Source organism: Notolabrus celidotus, chromosome 9 (genome assembly GCF_009762535.1).
Source record: "Notolabrus celidotus isolate fNotCel1 chromosome 9, fNotCel1.pri, whole genome shotgun sequence".
Taxonomy (NCBI): Eukaryota; Metazoa; Chordata; class Actinopteri; order Labriformes; family Labridae; genus Notolabrus; species Notolabrus celidotus.
In genome coordinates, this window is record NC_048280.1 from 11,175,714 (window position 1) to 11,196,504 (window position 20,791).

General features: G+C 42.6%; 1 protein-coding gene across 1 annotated transcript; it reads left to right on the forward strand.

Moving 5' to 3' along the window:
- The first annotated feature begins 1,067 nt into the window (after positions 1-1,067).
- hic2 (hypermethylated in cancer 2) lies at positions 1,068-19,811 on the forward strand. Its single transcript, XM_034691318.1, has 2 exons — positions 1,068-1,308; positions 12,094-19,811. Exon 2 carries the CDS (start codon positions 12,162-12,164, stop codon positions 13,896-13,898), a length of 1,737 nt encoding a protein of 578 aa, XP_034547209.1. The 5' UTR covers positions 1,068-1,308; positions 12,094-12,161; the 3' UTR covers positions 13,899-19,811.
- The last annotated feature ends 980 nt before the right edge of the window (positions 19,812-20,791 follow it).

Below are 20,791 nucleotides of genomic sequence, written 5' to 3' on the forward strand. Positions count from 1 at the left end.
GCGTGCCTCCCCTCCCTGCAGAGGATGCAGTTTCCTCGGCAACCACACAGTGTCAGAAGAGCTCTTTGGCACCGAGCCATAACTTGGACATCAGTGGAATGTAAACCATTTAAAGCATGGGAGATTAAACTGGTTCAATATATGGATCCCTGTTCCTCCTCGGCTGTTTTGATTAAAGAATATTTATGATAAGCTGCAGCAAGGTGGCATCATTAAAGTCATCCTGTTGATACAAATGTAATGATGAAACCCATCAGTAAGTGGTTTCCTATTGGCTGACAGATGGCCAGGACCCTCTGTGCTAAGAGGAGGAGCTAACAGATCGCCACACTTCCGCACATCTGGTGCCCAATTCACGAACCAAAACCATCTCCCACTCAAACTCTTTCCACCTTTCTCTCTGATACAATGATACTCCATCAATCATCTTTAGATCTGTTATGACATGAAGTCTCAGATTGCAATTATAGTCTTAAATCTAACAGACAAGTTAATCCAGTCTGAACAGAGATGTGTTGATAAAGTTGCCTTTGGTGACTGTAACATATGTATTAAGTACATTACAAAATCACAGTGTACAAGTGGAGGGTCTTCTGAGCTTGCAGAGAAATATGGTGCACACTGCAAAAAATATCAAATAACTTTATCTGCATCAGTGCAAACAGTTTCAGATATAAATATTTAGTAAATACGTTAATGAAAATGCAATTTAGAGGTCGTACAAACTGGATTTAAGACAAAAAAAAATCACTCAATGAAAATGATGATCGATTTTACCACTTTGAAAAAGTCCCCTGCTCCACCATGTCATTTTAAGGATTTAGATGAAACTTCACCCGAAACCAGCGAGTTTCACCTACGCTCTGTTAGAGAATAGGCAGTGTATTCTAATTTATTTTTTACCATAAGAAAAGGCAAGTCTGTACATTATACAACATAACTTGCCAAGCATGACATTTTTTGCAGCGTAGCGCTGCATTGAGCAGTATAGAACTACATGGTAGAGTCATACTGCTGAGAGAAGAAGGCCTAAACCTCTGTGTGAACACTACACACCCCTCCCTCTGTCTTTCTTTCTCTCTGCCATCTTGCAGGTAAAGTTGCCAGGGGTCCTGGGCTGAGAAAGTGGCCAAACCCTCCCACAGTGGGATGTTTTCTCTGCTGCACTCTGGGCTGGTTCCTATTCAAATGTGGGTCAGGGGTGAGGAAGCCTAACGTCATAAGCTTGCAACATGGCGTCCCGAAGGCTGTGAGATGAGCTGGAGGATGGTAAAGAACGCTTGAGAACGATCCTACCGATGTAATAAGGTATTTTAAATGATTTTTCTTTCTTGTAGATGAATTGTTTACGCGCAAAGATACTGCTTTCGCGTCTGTTTTGGTCGGATTGTGTTTATCGCTGCTGCTGCAAGGATCGAGAGCGTTTTCGGCGCTACGCTGGTGTTTTTTTCTCCACGGCGTGCCAACAAAAAGGGGCTCCGTTGGTACCTATTCTGGCTCTACCAGCCTGCTTGGCAAGCCGAGGAATCGTACTTTATTTACTCGCGCTTATCGGATCTCGTGCCTAAAACCGAAACGTAAATACGAAACAAATTTTGACATCTCATTTGGCGTCGTGTGCTTGTTGAAAGAGATGCCCAACAGGATGAATGTGTACCAAACGAATACCAGGCTGGCAAAGTACATTAGGCGACAGAGAGAAGCTCCAAACGGCTTGTCGTAGTGCTTCATTGAAATGTTTCCTCCTCGCTGTATCTTTTTTAATACTCCTTTGGATGAATGAATGTTTATCTAAATGAATAGCTACTACCTGGATGTTTTCATTTTAATCGATCGCTCTCATGTAATCACAACATTGAGCTTTTCAAATAGCAGTATATTTCCACTTAAAGGGTTCAATGAAACTGAAGTCTTTCTTTGGGTTTTACGGATAATATTTTGCGCAATCATACCTTTTAATCGTGAGATGTTGCAGTCGATACCTGTAGTGTAACCTGCATTGTTTATATGTAGGTTAAGCCTCCACTGTATTAGGTAGAGCTAATTAAAAATGATTTAATGGGATTGCAGATATACTCAGTGCAATGTGGACGCAGCTACACTGAGATTTCAAACATTGTCTTGCAACCATTAAATCCATGCAGGCGATTGTGTGTCTTTTGAGCCTATAGGTGGAATACTGCTTTACATCGACCATCTTTGTGATCGGCTACAGTACAGTGTGGGTGTAACGTTACATTGTGACCCAAAACTGCTCTACAGGAACAGTGTTTCGCGACAATGATTTCCGGGCGTAGTACTTAATCTCCATTAAGCAAAAAAAATAAGAAGACGTGTCAGAATGTTGCCTCTTTGAATTTAACTTTAATTGGTGCAAACATTAGATTTCATTTTAGCTGGTAAAACATTGATATGCTCAGGTGTGAAGGCAGCTTGGCTTCTCAGGTGATCAGTGTGGTAAGGGGCAAGGCGATAATAAGGCACAGGAATGTCAGAAATGTGGGTTCCCTTGACTGGCTGCTGTTCAACCAAATGTTTAGTTCAGCGTAAGGTCTGCTGTTCACCTTTTACATTTGACAAACATAATCTAAACAATACACGAGAAGTACCTCTGATAATGCGTTTTACACAGGGCAGATAGAACTGTAAAGCAAAAACTCAGAGCCAGGTTTGTATTAAATGTGTTCCTTGACAAAAAAGGGTTGATCCAGCAGAAGCTAGGGGCCCTCAGTTGTCAAGTCACAGCAAGTTCTGTCTATGAACAGCGGTTCTAAGTTGGTTAGCCATAATTTTTTGTATTTGTGTTCCTGTAGTTTACAATTGATGACATAAACTAGTCTAACACTTGGTCATGAGTTTTAAAAAAATGCATCCTTTTTCTTTCTTCATTCTCTCTAGATGTTAAGATATCTTCTTCATCAAGTCACAACTTCTAGCCTACACCAAGTCAAATCCATATATATTTTACATCTTGGCCTGGTCATGGTTGCAGGGTGCTTAAGCCTATAATATGAGAGTCAAAGGACTTTTATTTTAGGTGGTCACACCCTCCTGGAATTACAGTCGAGTGGGCAGTTTCTCTGGTGGCCACCCTGAAATTTGGCAGAACAATAAGCTTGGATGTGCTTTACAGAAATTTCCTAGGAGTTTTTTAATTTTTTACAGTGCATTCACATGTATTCTGCACTTTGTATACACAGTCTAATTGGGCTTGCAAAACAGGAATATGCTCCTGGCCGTGCTCCCTGAAGCATTTGGTGATGGCAGTGCTGCATCTGAAAGAGCAATACATGTTGAAGAATGACAGTGATAAATGTTTAGTTCATGTGATCTCGTTATTTCAATACTTAGTCATTTATAGACTTTTAAGTAGTCATAATGATTGCAGAAATTAGGACATTTTGTGGTGAGGCTACCTTGTTGTATTTTAATTAATCACACCTGCTTTCTGCAGTTTATAGATTAAATATGAAACTGGAAATTGTTTGTCATTGCTAATCCTAGCTATCTACATATTGTAGCTTTTGTCCAATGTAAATTGTGAGTAAGTATGTCTAATAGTAGGCCATTAAAATGAGCGAGTCAAGTCAACTGATCAGTGTGACTACTTTCATTGATTATAGACTACAAAGTGGGGCCGGGAGGGTAATTTGAGGCTCCTATATATGTGTGTGTATGTGTGTGTGTGTGTGTGTGCCTCATGATAGGCTGGTTTGTCTTGCCTCACCCTCCTTGTCCCTTCCTCCTCTCAGCACAGGAACAGTATCCTTTATATGCACACTATGCTGTACATCATGGCTTACAGTGGCGTGTGTGGGCAGCAAACGCAGTAAGGCATCTTAGGCTATATGTTCTGCTGACATGTTCCAGGACGACTTATGGATTGTGCTGGGGCTGTTGTACCTAAACAGATTTGCATGTTCTGTTGTTGCGCTGCCTGTTGGAGGGCAGTTGGGTTGGTTGAGTGGCTGGAGCACCTCAGGGCAGGGTTGTTGTTGTTCTTTAAGAAGAAGAAACAGTCTGTGGAATGTAGAGCTGATAGCCAGAAGGTTATGCAGTGTTTAAAGGGAGGAGGAGGAGGGGGTGGCAGCTCTGTAAAACCTTGGACCATACAGGATCTCTCCTTACCCAACATGCCCTCTGTCCCTAGCCAACGCATTAGGCTCCAGGTCATGTGGATGTGCTGCTTTTTACGGGTGGGGGGTTTATCTCATCAACAGAGTTCATTCTCTCAACACAGAGGGCACTTTATCATACAATCATCTGTTTACTGCTCAGTGAGGAGGCTGATTGCTTCACTTTTGGTAAGGATACACAGTTGGATACCACAGTCATGGGTGCCAGCAGTAAGTCAGTGTTGCTGGAGGCGTCATGATCATTGCATTCTTTGATTTGTAAAGATGGGAGAGATTTTGACTGTTTTTGAAAAAGGCCAAAGATGGTTTGCTCTAACATTTCAACATTTGCTTAAATACCGCAGACTCTTCTCAAATCACAAATACAGTATGATTCGTTTTCTTCCTCCCTTTCTTATAAGTCAGAGCCCCATTATCAGGAATTCATTGGATCATACAGTAAACGTGTCAAATCATGCTTCCCAATGATTGATGTAATATCAAATTAACTTTAATAGTTAATGACTCTAAATGCTCTAAGTGAGGCTTACCCTGTGTTGACACTTTATGGATGTCCACAGAACTACCAATCTCCTCACAGTAACCCCTCATAGCAAGTGACAACAAGCTTTTGTGTATTTATGCAAAAGTGGAACTTGCCTGAGCCAACGAAAGTCCTACAAACTGTCAACATGTAACAGAATAAACTTTTTAAGAACATTTATGATGCCTTGAAGGTAGTGAACGATTGTTTTTTAAGTTCATGTTTTCATCTTTCTGCATGGGACTGACAGCTTCTGTCATACCTGCAAGGCAGCCTTAAATGCAACAGTCTGTCCTGTTCTAACAATCTTTGCAAGTGGACATCTTAATAACTCTGAAGTACAGAAATGATCCCATAGTGATGAGTTGAGTTGGGCTAATTGTAAATTAACATTATTTTTGCAGACATCAGGAGCTATTATACTTGCCTATTACACCCTGAAGATATAACTTTTGCATCTAGTGTTACCAACTTGTACACCACAGCTCAAATGTATTTGATAATCATATTATGAACTTTCCAAACATATCTCTTTTGTAAATGTTTATATGCGCTGAAATGCAGAGCATGCTTTTAGACAGCTGTTTTCTTGGTTAGCATGATTATGCACAAAAATGGACCTACTGTTTGATTAAGGGTTAAGCTGCCACCATCAAACAGTGTTCTCGTGCTTTTGTATATGTGTGAGAGTTGCCGTTTTTTTCCCATACTGCACAGCACTGGCATATCTGGGGTATGCTGCAGACATTGGCCCCCTCCTGTGAAGAAATGGACGGGGCTCTTTTCATTCCACTGCACCCCGGGCAGGACTTGTTTGTCTGCAACATGGCTGAGCTGCCTGACAGAAAATGAGTCTTAATTGGGTCCTGCCCACACTGCGGTGGGGAAACTGTAACCCGTGTACTTCTCCTTTCAGTCATGCAGCTAAAGGCTCATGCACCTGTTTTAGAGCATTTGTATCCAGTTATCTTTCAGAAATCCATGCCTCCAAGAAAAGAGAAGAGTGCTTATTTTTTCTGTGTTGTTTATCAGCAAGACATCCCTTCTGCAGCTCTTCTGAGGAGATTGGATCAGTGTCCAAAATTATAGTAGATGCACTGCATTGGAGCTGTTCAACAATTTGCCATGGAGACACGAGTATAGGCAGGTTTTTATTTCATGCAAAGACCACAGCAGGGGATTTCACCATCTGTAGTGTGAGGTTGGAACAAAAACCCTGTATATAGTGCCTTCCATTGCACTCCAGTAACACACTATATAATTATATAGATCCAGCTTAGAAATTTCAACACAAGACTGTATAGAACAAAGTGAATTTCAGTGATATTAACATAAAAAAATATAGATATTAAGAGTTTTGGATTCATTCAGAAATCTGCTTACTTATTTTTCCGGCAAGCTTTAGCCCTTAGCTGATTTATTCAACTAAGTATGAACACAGATTTCTTACAACGAGGTAATGGATTAGGGGAAACCCAGCTAACTCTGCTAGATTACGCTAGAAATAACCCTCTTTTTTCAATATATGCCTTTAAAAGAGTTTCTAATGGAGTTTTTTTTTTCTCAGTGCGTGTACATGACAAACACTACGAGGAAACTACATTTGCCAGAAGAAGAAAACAGATTTTTTACTTCAAATGAGTTACCAACAGTTGAGAAACATGGTCTGCAAAGCTGTGAAATAAGTAAATTAATCTCCAGCACTAATTAACGTCAAATTTAATGCTGCTTAAGACTTTCATAAGGAGAGAAAACTCAGTGGTCATGTTCACCAAGGACATTGCAACATGTAAACACACCCTGTCTTAATTAGAACCATAACCTGTAATTTTGTTTTTATCATGTAAACACAAAAGCTGTGGCTGAACAAATATAAAACATCCAGTTAAAATAAAATCATGAGCAGATCATTCGAGAGGTTTTAAGCATTTCTTCTGATGCACCAGATTTATTAGACAGGTGGAAAGAATCCAGTGAGTAGCAGTAAAGCAGAGCTCTTCTGTTTAATCTCCTCTTTGTGCTTTGAGACATCCTTTTTGCTCAGGGGAGCACTGAAACTCAAATGATTGAAGCACCCATAGGTCCTGCAAGGCTCACCCGTACCCATGCAGCACTGTCAGCCATGTTGAAACGGCTCAGAGGTGGTTGCTCTGTGTTTGTATTTCAAACTGGCTTTGTACCATCCCCCCCTAACCCCTCCCCCACTCTCTCTGCCCACCAGCACACTCACTGGTGTGCTGGTGCGTGAGTGTGTGTGTATCTGTAATAAGTGCATGTCATGTGCATGTGTTTAAGTGCACTGTCTCTGTAAGTGTGTGCACACAGAGGTCATTTGCTCGTGCACATGATTGGCTCTCTTTCTCAATCTTCTTCATACATTACCTACACATCTGTCTTTTCTACCTTTTTGTATCAAAATACACACTTTTACAAAGTCAGAAGTTTTTTAAAAGAGACCCTGAGGATATAACCCTGCTGTAATGCTGAGGTTGAATATGTTTTAGAATTCCCCTCAGTCTTGCTTTCTGTTGGTTGTTTAGCAGTTGACCTTTCACAGTAGTTGGGTGTGTTTTGTTATTGCGCCACAGGACTTTGCCTCACCTCTGCCCTCACTCCTCGTCTCTACCCCTCTGCTCAGGAGATTAGTGCCACAGCCCACTGCTCCCTCCGTCACCTTCCCTGCATGAACACTAACTCTGAAAGGTTTACTAGCTCCCTATTTAATCCATAAACTCCTTGTGAAAAAAAAATGAACCAATGTAAGGAAGCCGTAAATGAAGTCAAACCAGATAATCCTGATCTGCAGTGTAACCAGTTTAATTGAGAGGAGCCTGACATTAAATTACTGCTGGGGGCACTTTGACACTTGCTAGCTTTCAGAAGAAAAACAATGTTATCCTGATCGTGTGTGTCATGTGTGTATAAACATCCCTATTTGCTCATCCCATCCTCAGCAGGCTCCTGATGTGAGTCAAGGTTGAGGCCGAGCAGTAGGGCACTGTTTTTTTTCAAATGAGGTTTCTCTCTCTGTCATTAAGCCACGGTGTGCTTTTGAAAAGGTTAACACTGCAGGAAAAGTAAACTGATCCTGTACCTGGGTTTGAAGGGCAACATTTACCCTCTTGGTCTGCGGTCTAAAGCCCAAAACCGGCGCCTTTTGGTGGTATGTGGTGCCATAGTTGGTCTGAGAAAGTATTGTTTCTCACAACAGACGTGTGGAGACCAATTTTGTCCTTACAATACACACTCTGATACAGAGTACCCTTCAGATATATTCTCAATATATTGATTTATTTTTTGGTCAAATGATAATTTACCAGTTTGCAGCTTATTGTTAATGATATTGATATAGTGTGTTGTTTTATCGAATATAAGAGGGCTATATCAACACTGGTATCTGTTTTGGAACATCTCCATTTCTCGTGGCTCTTTGTACCAGTTACCTAACCATATCCTGATCTCTCTGCCAGCACAAGGCTTAAAAATACAGGGATCCAACCCTGCAGGAAGTGCTGTTAGATAACTGGGTAACATTATACATAGCCAGCCTGGATACTGGAAACATCACTCTGGCTGTTTGAGTGGGTTCTTCTTTCTAATCGTCCATCCACACTGCAACTCTTTGGCTGCGATGCTGCGAAGGGAACAAGATAATGTGCTGAAAGTGTTTGTACAAACTGCAAAGAGCACCATGCACTCACAGATGGAGGCTCCATGATGGTGCTGGCCTATCTGTCCCTTGTGGTATTAAGCCTGCTTTCCTGGGCAGCTCCATTGGAAGGGGAGCTGGGCCTACACGTGTCCCACCCTAGCTGCATATAGATCAGCCGTAATCCATTAGCAGCTCCCTGGAATCCAGCCGGCACAGCACAGCACAGCACAGCAGAGCACAGCACAGCACAGCACAGCACTGGAGGGGCCAGGGGGAGAGGGTAGCCGAGTGGGTGATGGGGGGAGGAGAGAGAGAACGAGGGATGAGGAGAGGAGGGGGTGGGGAGGGCTCATTTTTTTTTTTTCCTCCTGAGCTGGCTCCTCTACCACGAGCCCAGCCCCCTTTTTATGTCGGGCCCACTGGAAAAGCCTCTTGAATCCCCCCATAAAGCCTGCAGAGGTGTGTGTGTATGCTAAAAGCGAGACTTGACTGATATATGGCTTCCTGGCTGGCATCATAGCTGAGGCCCTTCTTTCTCCAGCAGCCCCTTTCTCCATTACTTGCCTGCGGGGTTGAGTGCCGTGCACCCCTGTAGCACATTCTGCGATTAACTGCAGATCTGGGTTATGTATTCCAGAGTAGCTCATTATAATTCATGTTGAGGACAGCGGTGGGTTACTGGGATGTGTGCTTGCCCGGTGAGAGGCTGGTGATGGTAGGGGGAGAGAGTGCAGCTGAGGAAAGAGGGGGAGGGGAAAAAGAAGAAGAAGAAGAAGAAGAAGAAGACCATGAGTACAAGTGTCAAAGCAAAGGAGGCAAGCCCAGGCCTAGACCTGAGAGTAATGATCACTCCAGCTGATTGTATCAGCTAGCCTGACTGTTCCAACTGAGACGGCTGATCAGCAAGCCATCTCCTGTAACAATTCCCACTCTGTTATATTTGCCCAGCGTTCCATGTTGCCTGTTGTAGACTATTTTTGCATCCAGATATTTCAGATACATTTATACCATGTGCGTTCAGCTTCTTCATTGGCTGTTTGTATATGAGTTGTTCTTTTAGGCTGTGTTATTGATGAAAACAACAGCTGTTATATTTTAGGCTCTTTTATGTAGATGTGGTACAGCATGCCACTGTTACCATATGATGGAAAGTCCCTATTTTTGTTAACAGTTGGTATCTCAGTTTGAAGTGATGTGAAGCTACTTTCTTTTCAGCAGTTTTTGATAACTCTAAACATAAAAAATAGGCTGAGTCATCTTTGATCAATCATGTGATTTTAGAATCAGCTTTGGTCTGATACAGTTTTCTAAGTTTCAGTCTTCACCCTGACATCAGTGGTGTATGTTTGCATTAAGGCTTGTTGCTGCGTTCGAGAACCAACCCCTTCCTTTTCAGCTGCATATTATGAAACATCATTTTCATTAAATCTCCAGGCTGGCACTGGGTTGAAATGGCACATTTTTACATGTATTTACGGCTTGAGTTAAGTATTTCATTGCATTACAGTAATCTCCGGTATTACAGTACACCCTGCCTTGATCAGGGACAGGACATTAAAGCTGTGTGTCCATTTTCCCAGCATACCCAGGGCTTTAAAAACATGTTAAACATGAGTAAGGATAGACACTGCTTTTCCAGCTGAAGCACACTAATACTTCTACCACAGCTGTGGATATGCTCTTTGCAGCTATGGCATCAGGTTTCTTAAACTAAATGTAGGTTTTTAATGAAGACCATAAGGACAGCATTGTGGTATGTAATAGGTCATCAATATGTAGTTTGACAGGGAATGAGATTCATCTGTCCTATTTCCATAAATGAGGGCCTCACCGGAGGATCAGGTGTTGCCGTCCTTGTCTTTGAGCCACACCCTCTCCCCCACTCCTCTGCCCCAGCTCCTGTGTAGTTTTACCTGCTCAGGTGTCACCTAATCTCTCCCCCCCGGCCTTGCCATGCCACCGACCCCCAACCCCACACAATAGGGCAGGACTGACATTGCCATGACCTAATGGAGAAGACAGTGGGCCAAGTTTCCAAAGAGGGCACCCCACCGAAACTAGAGTTACTCCATTGAGATAGGGAGGAGAGGCTGAGGGGAGGCACCCTACAGAAGCAGTTACTTTACCCTTTATCCTGCTCCGCCCTTCTACCTTTTGTGCCAGAACAGTGGCAATGTGGACAATCAGAACCTGATCCTTGGAGGGTTGCAATTTGTTTAAAAAAGGAAGATGAGAGGGATGGGAGGGCTCCAGTTTCTGAGCTACCGTGTGATTATTTGGCATGCTGTGCTAACAGTTGGATGATTTACCCGCTAGAAGAAAAAACTTGGATTGATGTGTTCACAGTGGGGGTCATAACACATTGCATTGTATTGTGGCACGTGTCAAGACAGAATCAATTTAAGGCTGTGATTCAACCTTTTTAATATTTTATTATTTTTATTGTCACTCTGAAAGTGATCTATCACGTTTTAATCTCATATGCAAAGTTCCAGTATTTTTTGCATTTCATTACAGATTTTAAGTTCAGTGTTAAGTAATTGATCTGATCTGTGAAACAAATGAATTCTATGAAATGTTCCTTATGATCCCCACTTTCAGATTTATTATTCAAATAAATGCTGCACCGCTATATCAGTGTGATCTGGAACCATGACAGCTTCACAGTTCTTTTTATGGAAAATACAGACACAAGCCCTTCGGCAGTGTTCGGAGGCCTAAAGTCAGTTGCCACCTGTTCAGCAAACTGTTAACTTCTTCAGTTTAGTTCATCCACAGGTCTATGGTAATTCATGCTCTCCAAAGTAGTGTTCTGCCAGCTTTTATGACGTAGTTGCAAGTTGACATTAGTCTGATTAGCTGCACCTGCAAACTTAGCACATGTGCTAGCTTTGAGTATATTTTAATTCTGGTTTTATTTTCATGAGGAAGCAGGAAGACACTGTGGCAGTGAAACTATTGTGTGCCAAAAGGAACAAAATTGAATGCAACTGGAAAAATAGCACACTAATTTCAGATCTCAATCGCATCATCATAAATGTGTCAACACTGACAGCACTACAAACATCATAAAACAACTGCTCTTTTAGATGTAGAGTACTGATGAACTTTCATTCCTCGTTAATCTCTCTGGACAAACCAGTACCTCTTATGTCGGTCCTGATCTTGTCCTGTTTTTTATGTAAGCCATTTTTTTCTGTCAAAAATCTCATGCTGCTTTATTCTAAATATCTCACTGTCATTCTTTAATTTGAACAATTGAAAAAAGCGTTATTTGGTGTCCTGTTAATCACCATGCATGTTAGCAATCTGGTGGCAGCAGAAACAGGCATTAAGGATTATTATATTGTAATGAACAGCCTTCTTCCTAAAAGTACAATTTGCTCTTGTAGGTCAGTCTGTTTCATGAACAGCAAAAAACTTATCAGGGCTCCACTGGCAATTTTCTCAACCTGTCATGAATTTGAATCAAACTGAAGGCTGGAATAAACTGGATGCATAGAAAAAAAATATTGCTTTTCAACAAAGAGAACTCTCTTTGTGTGCTGCATTGACAAAGCAAATGAAAAAGCATTGCTTGGTCCACAAGTTTTGACTTCCTCTTATACATTGCCAACTCAAGTGTGGAAACCATTTGTGCACTCTGTCAGGGAACACTGGTCCTCCCCAGTTTCTTTGGACCGGCTTACAAACTGATTTGAGCAACCTGTCATTTTCAATGGTATCAGTCTTTATACTTCATGTCTAAACTGTACAACTGACGCTTTTCCTTTTTCTTTCAGCTTTAGGTGGTGCTCGTGTAGGAAGAGAGAGAGAGAGAGAGAGAGTGAAGGAAAGAAGGAAGGTGGAAATGGAACTGCCAAATCATGCCAAACAACTGCTGCTGCAACTCAACCAGCAGAGAGCCAAGGGCTTCCTGTGTGATGTCATCATCGTGGTGGAAAATGCGCTCTTCCGCGCTCACAAGAACATCCTCGCGGCAAGCAGCATCTACTTCAAATCTTTAGTCCTCCACGATAACCTCATTAACCTCGACACAGAGATGGTTAACCCCTCTGTATTCAGACAAGTTCTGGACTTCATCTACACTGGGAAGCTCATGTCCTCCTCAGACCAGAGCAGTGAGCAGAACTTCAGTGCCCTCTTAACCGCAGCTAGCTACCTCCAGCTCCATGACCTCGCTGCTCTGTGCAGAAAGAAGCTCAAGCGCAGTGGCGGGAAACCACTGCCAGGTAAACCCTCCACTCCAGGTCCCCTCAGCCGCTTACGCCTCAACAACCAGCGCCTTTCCTCTTCGACCCCTGCTGGCCCAAACAACCACTATCCTCCCACCCCTTCCGATGCCGACCAGCCACAGCCGGATGACGGCCTTCGGGACAAGCTCTCAGACGATGAGATGTTTGTCGGCAGCTCTGGGAGGAATGGGAATGGGGGGAATGGCAGCAGTAATGGTAACCTCAGCAGTGCAGGAAGTGCTGGAGAGCCAGACCTTGGACTAGACCTGTCCAAGAAGAGCCCTCCCTCTGCGGGCACAGTAACTGATGCCCTCAGCCCAAACAGCAACTCCCAAGAATCCCCTCAATCTGCCTCAGTATCCACAACCAACAGTGCCTCACTGGATGACTCCTCCACCACCTTACCAGGAGTTGACACATGTGGCTCAGAGACCACAGAGCTCAACTCCTCCTCCAAAGCCTCAGAGGAAATTCAGCCTGATGGCCCGCCCCCCCAGAAGAAGTCCAGACAGGGTGCTCGCAAGAATGAATGGCCTAAGAGAGAGGCGTCAGGGCTGAAGTCTGAAGACCACGAGAAGCCCCTGGTTAACGGGGTTATTGTGGGGCCTAAAGAGCGCTCCTCTGGGGCCGGAGGGGGAAGTGGCAGCAGCTTCACCTCTGACCAGTGTAAAGATGAGGAAGAAGGAGGAGAAAACGGTCAGGACCACAGTGAAGAGAGTGGGCAAAGTGATGGGGAGAGTGCAGGAGGCGGAGCAGGAGGAGGAAACGGTGCAAACTATGTGTATCGACAGGAGGGTTTTGAGCCAGCATTCGGAGACAACCTCTATGTGTGTATTCCCTGTGGTAAGGGCTTCCCCAGTTCAGAGCAGCTCAACGCTCATGTGGAGTCACACACCGAGGATGAGCTTTACATCAAAGAGGAGGGAGGGACCTTTGTGAAAGAGGAAGACGAGGAGGAGGCAGAGGACCTCTCTGCACCGGTGGGTCCCTCCACTTTTGGCTCTGAAACACGTCCGTTCAAGTGTACAGTCTGCAGTAAGAGTTACAAAGACCCGGCAACGCTGAGACAGCACGAAAAGAGCCATTGGCTGACCAGGCCTTTCCCCTGCAACATCTGCGGCAAAATGTTCACCCAGAGGGGCACCATGACACGCCACATGCGCAGCCACCTTGGCCTCAAGCCGTTTGCTTGCGAAGAGTGTGGCATGCGCTTCACACGCCAGTACCGTCTGACAGAGCACATGCGTGTCCACTCTGGGGAGAAGCCGTACGAATGCCAGCTATGCGGGGGGAAGTTTACCCAGCAGCGCAACCTCATCAGTCACCTGAGAATGCACACCTCACCCTCCTAGAAATGCACCAAGCCAAAGAACTCTGGGAAAAGAAAAACAGAAACATTTCTCTAGCTTTTTTCCATCTCAACAGCAAAGAAACGCACACGAACACGTTCACAAGCAGACACAGACGGTTCAAAATATTAATTCCAGTTTACGATGCCCTGGCTAAGTGAATGATGTAGCTGTTAGCCATGTGGGGCTCTTGGTGACGGTGGGATCTTGTGGATGCAAGGATCATGTCATCATTTCTATCAAGAGATGTCTGCTCACCTCTCAGGAGTTCTAGAGGGACGTTAACTCCTGTCTCTCTCCAAAGTCACAAAGCCATGGTGGAGTGGCATGACTTCTGGTCTGTGTTGCAAGTCTGTCAAATGTGAATGTGGGTACTGATATGATATCAAGCGCCCTCACCTCATATCCCTCAGCAGCCTTTCTCTCTTCTACCTGTGAGTCTTTGAGTTTTTCAGACTGTTCCTGGAACTGATTAACTCTCGATTGTTCCCCTTCTGTACTCCAGTGCTACTATGACCAAAAACACGTGCAAACAATACTGGCAATAATTCAGCAAAAAGAAAATTTCTACCCTGACAGCTTTATATCCTTTGTTATGTTGGTGATGGGGATCTGTGTGTTAGAGGAGGGGTTACTGGGTTTGGGACCATCTCCATGCTTTAACTGAAAGTTCTGATAGAAAGTTCAGAGTAGGATGACATCGGATTAAGATTTAGTTTTACAGACGACAAATACACAAAGTCCTCCTTACAGCTGTAACAGAGGATTAAGTTGTCTTTTGGGTTTTGCCTGCTAGTGCTCCCAGGAATGAATCCTGGGGGAATGATAAACCCCTTGAGGTACTTGTTTTACTTAAAGAACTTGTAATGTTTCAGTGAATGTTTAAACTGGAAGGTCTTGGGATTTTTCTTGTGGAGGGGAGGGCTTTAAGTGGGTGGGGTGGGTAGTTTGATGGGGGGGGTTCTAGACTGAACATTCTGTTCAGTGGGTACGTTTATTTTTTTGTCTGTAAAGCTTTCCTCCCCTCAGAAAAAAAGAAAAGTCTATTTATATAGGCTTGTGACCTCGCTACCTCTGATTACTCTTACAAACTCTATGTTGATTAGTTGAAAGTTCCTATGTAATTAATTGTACAAAGTGTGTAGATTATGGTAACTTTTCACCTGATGCTTTAACCTGCCCATCTCTCAACACAGGTTTTTAATGCTCATAGATTTTACACATTTAATATTGTTTTTAGCTGTTGTTTTTACTTGTCAAATATAGCTTTTTCGGGGCCCTGTTCAGTGTGGCCCCACCTCAAAGTGTACTGTAGCTTCCTGCCTGGAGCAAATAGTGGTTAGTTAGTGTAGATGTATAGTGTTCCAAAGATCTTATGAATGTTGAGGAGAACAGAGCTAACTAACAAACTTTGCTAGACAAGTTCATAACCAAAGTTTTTAAAAAGATGTACTTAAGATATATAGCATACTAAATTATTTCACTTTTGATTTTCTTTTTGCTGTATAAAACAAATTATGAATTATATTCTAAGTCCAGACAAAGAAATCCACTCTTTCGATGGAATTTTGGCCAATGACTCTGACACTGAGGAAGGTTCTTGTTGTTTGCAAGGAAAGCTTGTGCTGATTGGTGGGCCGGTAATATGTGAACTTTACCAGCGAACGAAAGTGGTAAAGTTAAAAAGACATGTTCCCCGGACATGTTTCTTTTTTGTTTTGTTTGTTTGTATCCAGAGTCCTTATCACTTTATATTCCCTGACTTTAAAAACAGGACTTGATGACATTGTATGTGTTCTGTTCAGACCAAAAAAAGAAAAAGAAAAAAAAGATAGGAATTATAATCAGAATTTTAATGTGAAGTTCAAGTTGCTTGTTAGTTTTGAACCAGGCTTGTGAAAACTTGTAATAAGAAGGGAGAAGCATAGATGCACTGGACAGCTGGACAGCTCATCGGTCTCCTGCAGCATCCTTTAGTTTCTGATTGTATTCCATTATATCCCCGATTGATTTTAAATTATTTTAAACCTCTAAAGCTTTACCTCATTGTAAACAACAATACGTTGGGAATGACCCCTCTGTTGTCTGTGCGTTTCACTGAAGCCTGTCCAGTGTATCTACTCTTTACAGTCACACTGTGGAGCATGAACCTTTACTACAAGTTTTTGGTATAGGCATTCCTCTGTTATGTTGGTTTAACTGTCTTCTTGATTATTTTTTTTTAATTCCTCTTTAGTCCTCATGTTATGGTCTGTGAAATGTTTGTTTTCATGGGGATGCAGCTACAGTTACACAAACATTACTACCGTTTTAAGGTACCTGCGTCCTGGACTCCCACAGTTGTTACCTGTTTATGTTGGATGTTGGTGTCTTGCTGTTAAGCAGTTGCTGTTTTAGTGATTGCATGGTACATCTTTGAATTTTCACACTCCCCCCCAACCACACCCGTTATTTATCGCCTGATCCATTGTTGCTTGTGACCTCTTCTAGCTTAAGATGGAGTCCACAATGCATTGCCTTCAAACGTTAATGTACTTGTCAGCACTTACTGCAGTACAGCATAATGTCTGTCATGCAAACAGTGTTTTTGTACAACAGAATCTCTAGCCATCTCTGCAAGACTTTGCAGCTGCATTTGAATGCTTGCTTGTTTGACATTACTAAGAAAAAAAACTATGAACTCCAAACTGTGACCATACTACTACTACTACTATAACTATTACTACTACTAGTACTACTACTCAAATACTTCAGGGATTGTTCTGCATCTGTGAATGCAGACTCTCAGCTACATTTGTAAGACATAGTATTGTATCGATTTCTCTGTATTTTAATCATGGGAAAAGCAGAACACTAGTTTCATATTTAAGACAAACAGGGGGGTACTTTTTCAACTAACACAAAGAGCCTTGACAAAGGCGAGGCAGCTCGAAACAAGTCTACATTTTAGTTAGTAACTCACTATGTTCAGAAATAGTTGCAAAGTTGTACAAAGAACTAAGAAGAAAAAAAAAGCTCATACCCAAATCCACAAACTATTTTTTAAACCAAAGCACATTTGAATGATTATGGAACCATGTGTGGCTCTAAAAAAATGAAACATATGTATTTATCTCATTGTTTACATAAACTTTAACAGTTTTACAGACCTCAGTCGGGGCTCGGCCAGTCAGAGAGGTGGTTTTGTGTGTATTTTTTTAAAAGATGCTTTTCCACAGAGGTTGCTGCCAAAACAAAAGCGTAGCGTCAAACATGGGGTGAACTGCTGCATATTCATTTAAGGGGAAGGCTGTGAGGTTCAGGGGCACCCCCCACCCTCTGCCAGCTGGCTTTGGGGTGACCCTGCACCCCGATCCCCCCTGCCCTCTGGCCTGTCTTCAGATGGGACCGCAGCTATGGGGGTGGGCAGTGCGTCCTTGACGTATTAATCAAAAAGGCATTGTTAGTCAGGGTCTTAAGCTCACTGTTGTGTCTCTGTGTTTACCCAAATGCACTTGAGGACTACCTCTGCTGATTGGGTCTCTTAATATGTAGGAGTGGGTGGGTGATGCTTGAATGGTTGGGGTTGTTTTAGTACCACGGTACATCTCTTATGCTGGCGGTTCTTGAAACCTATCTGGAGAATGTAGCTTTGATTTGTTCTCTGCATGTAAACAGGCTTCTCTGGTAGTCTTAACTGTGAATGTTATTGTTGTATTTCTGCTTTTTATGATGTTTTAAGACTATTGTTTTCTTTAGCTGCCGGTGTTCTGTGGGTAAAAGCAGCACAAACCTCTGGCTGGCCGGGCCTCATACAAAGTTGGTGCAAACACTTATTAACAGTGTTCTTTTTTTATCAAATGTCTATTGTCAGTGATGAATGTATTTATTTCTGGTCCTGCCTTCACCTCTGAAAGATTATTCTCAGTGTGTGAGACTGAGGTGGAGGCAGGACCCCCTTTTTTTGTTTTTGTTTTGAGGATTTCAAGCTGAGAATCAAAATTACGACACAAAACATAGCCATTAACCACAATCTGTGAAGTTGACTCTTTTTATGGGAGAACAGATTTTTTTTCCAACTCAAAGAAAATAGTCAATGGCATTTATTATCTTCTTTACCTGACATTCTGTATGGTTATTATTTCATGTGATTCACCGTGGGTGTTTTTCGCCCACGTTTTTGAGTTCTCACTGAATGACTGCACACTAGGAGGGTTGAACTTTAACCCTTTGTGTGTGTCTGTGGACACAGGCAGGACGCTGTGACCTGCCTGTGCAGAAAGGAGGCTACTGTACCTTATCCAGCTTGCTCTGTCTGGGTGTTGCCATGCTGCTGCCAACAGAAAAATAAAACACCATTCTCACACCAAAAACATGCACATAACCAACACTTGGTCTCGCCGCTGAATGTTAGAGTTCCTGTGACTATTGTTACATTTCTTGTCTTAAACCACTTGCCACTTCTTCCATCTCTTATTCATGACGTTTGTGTATTTTAGCGTCTGATAGTTCTTCAGCGGAGGGTTGAGATAGCTTTACTAAGTGCACTTTGTATGTTTTTCAAAGCCTCTGGGAAGGCCCAGGCGCTCTCATATCACTTCCCACTAAACTGACAGTTTGCTCGTTGTATTTCTCCTCTTACCTCATCGTCGTTACTTGTGTGTTAGTGGAAATGTCATATAAGTATGCAGTGTTACAAAAGCTTTAAAACTAATATACAAAGCAGGAAATGTGACTGAGTGGCTGTACTCGGCGTGGAGCATTTAAGTTTTTAATCTCACGTCTCTGTCGTTAAAACTCGTATGGATGTTACTTTTACCATCTTCTTTAGCATTTTGTATGGAAGAGGGGCTGGTTTGTCTTGTTAGATCGGAGATGCTCTGTCTTACTTCGCAGACTGAACCAAAGCACGTTTTAAGATGGCCTCTAGTGCCATTAAAGCAGCGATAAGCTTTACTGCCCCTTGCTTTATCTCAGTTACACCTGACCCCGAGTGTTAGCTCTTTGACCCTCTAAACTCACTGTTACTGCCCACATGACAAAATTTTCCCTGCTGCATTTTCAATTTCACATCAGTATTTACTGTACCTCCAGTGACGCTGTGCAGTAGTGACTAAAACAACAGAAACACCAAATTACCTCAAAACTTTAGTGTTTACAGCTATCTTGCCATTTAATCTCAGCGTTAATTTTTATATTTTTTTTGCCATCCACGTGCTACCAAAATATGCTTTTAGACAGGATTCTGTAGCGGCATATTTTCATACCTAAACTTTTAAAGTAATTTAACTTTTTAAAGACACAGTGTCACCTTGATGTGATGCTAGGTTAATGGAAAGACATGCTAAGCTGCTAAAAACTAGTACTAGAAGAGTTGATTAGTGAAGCTGCCCATGCGGTGGGTGTATCAGGCTTCCTCTCTGGTCTCTTTTCTGCAGGAAGATCCTCTCAATAATGTATCAGGATCTGTGGGGCTGAGAGGCTCTGGAATGGACATGTAGGGTCTTTGCTGATGAATAATTAAAAGGCCAAGAAGCCACTCCCCCTTGGCAAACACATCTCATGCAGAGGTGTACTAACCCAGGTGCACTTTTGCTGGCATGTATGCATGCACACAGAAAAGAGATGCCACGTCTAGACTTCAAACACAACATCTCACGCACACACCAGTATTTAAGGTGAGACTCTGTGACCCCCTTTTCTTGGCTTTTGGCAACACCCAGGCCGGGCTCTCGCTTTATCTCCACTCCTCAGAGAGCTCGTGTTCAGGTCAGAGCAGCCGTCGTGCATAGCGACGGGGCTCGCAAACTCAAAGTGTCATAAAATGTAATACAGCTGACCTCAGCTCTCACAACCTTGCAGTCTTAATGTACAGCAGTGAGGAAAAATAAACTGTTATTTTATGATCTTTTCATTAAAAGCTTGATTGAAAACCAAGATGTGTTTGACTTTTCTTGGCTCTGTGTTCCTCTCAAGAACATATCTGCCTGTCTTTGGTTGTGTTGTTGTAAATTATCCTGTCCTGAAGTTAATTGTTGCTCATCTCACCCCTCACGTTTGTCATCTCGTTTCAGGTATGGCTGCCCTGCTCAGTTTGCCGTAGGGTAAATTGATGTACATTCTATTAACATGCCAGAGTGACACGTGTTATGTGGTGGTGTGCATGTCCGTTTCACTCTTGTGAAATGTAAACCTGTTGGTACTTTTCTTCATAGACAAAGGATAGTGAGCCAATATGCTTAGAGCCCTATCAGGTTAGGCAAAGGGTGGGGTTAAAGTAGCACTTCAACATTCAAAAGCCCTGTACTTAGGGTAAACAACATGAAGGTCTTCACTTAATCTTGAAGCTATTTTTGATTTTGTAAGCAGTTGAGTCCTTCTTTCAAATGCAGTTTTTCCTCATTTACAAATGTCACGATTCTTGAGTCATTTCCTGTGGCGGCTTTTAAGAAATATCACCGTTAACCACAGCAAACCATGGTGGCAACATCCTGGCATTATTGTAACTCTACAAGTTTCCTGTTAATGCAATAAAACAGTGACTGTGCAAATTGAATGCCTTTAATTACAAAAATGATGCAAAAATCTGATACACAGAACAGTGAAAAGTCAGGAAAGTCATGAAGCATTCTTAAAACAGTATCGCTGTTCCCCACCAAACCTTACTGTGAAACTGTAAAACAAGTCTCTGTTGAAGTCAACCGTTGGTTTCTAGAGACGTTTTAAAAGCCAACAATGGCAGTCGACAGTCTTGAAATTCTGATTCGACCTACATACAGGCAAAGAGGAGACGCTGAGGCAAGCCTTTGGGCAAACCACTTTGGTGTGCCCGTCAGTCCGACAACTCCGCTGTGCACCTGAATAATTTGTATTTTTTTAACTCTTACCTTCTCTATTATCTTAACTTATGTAATCCC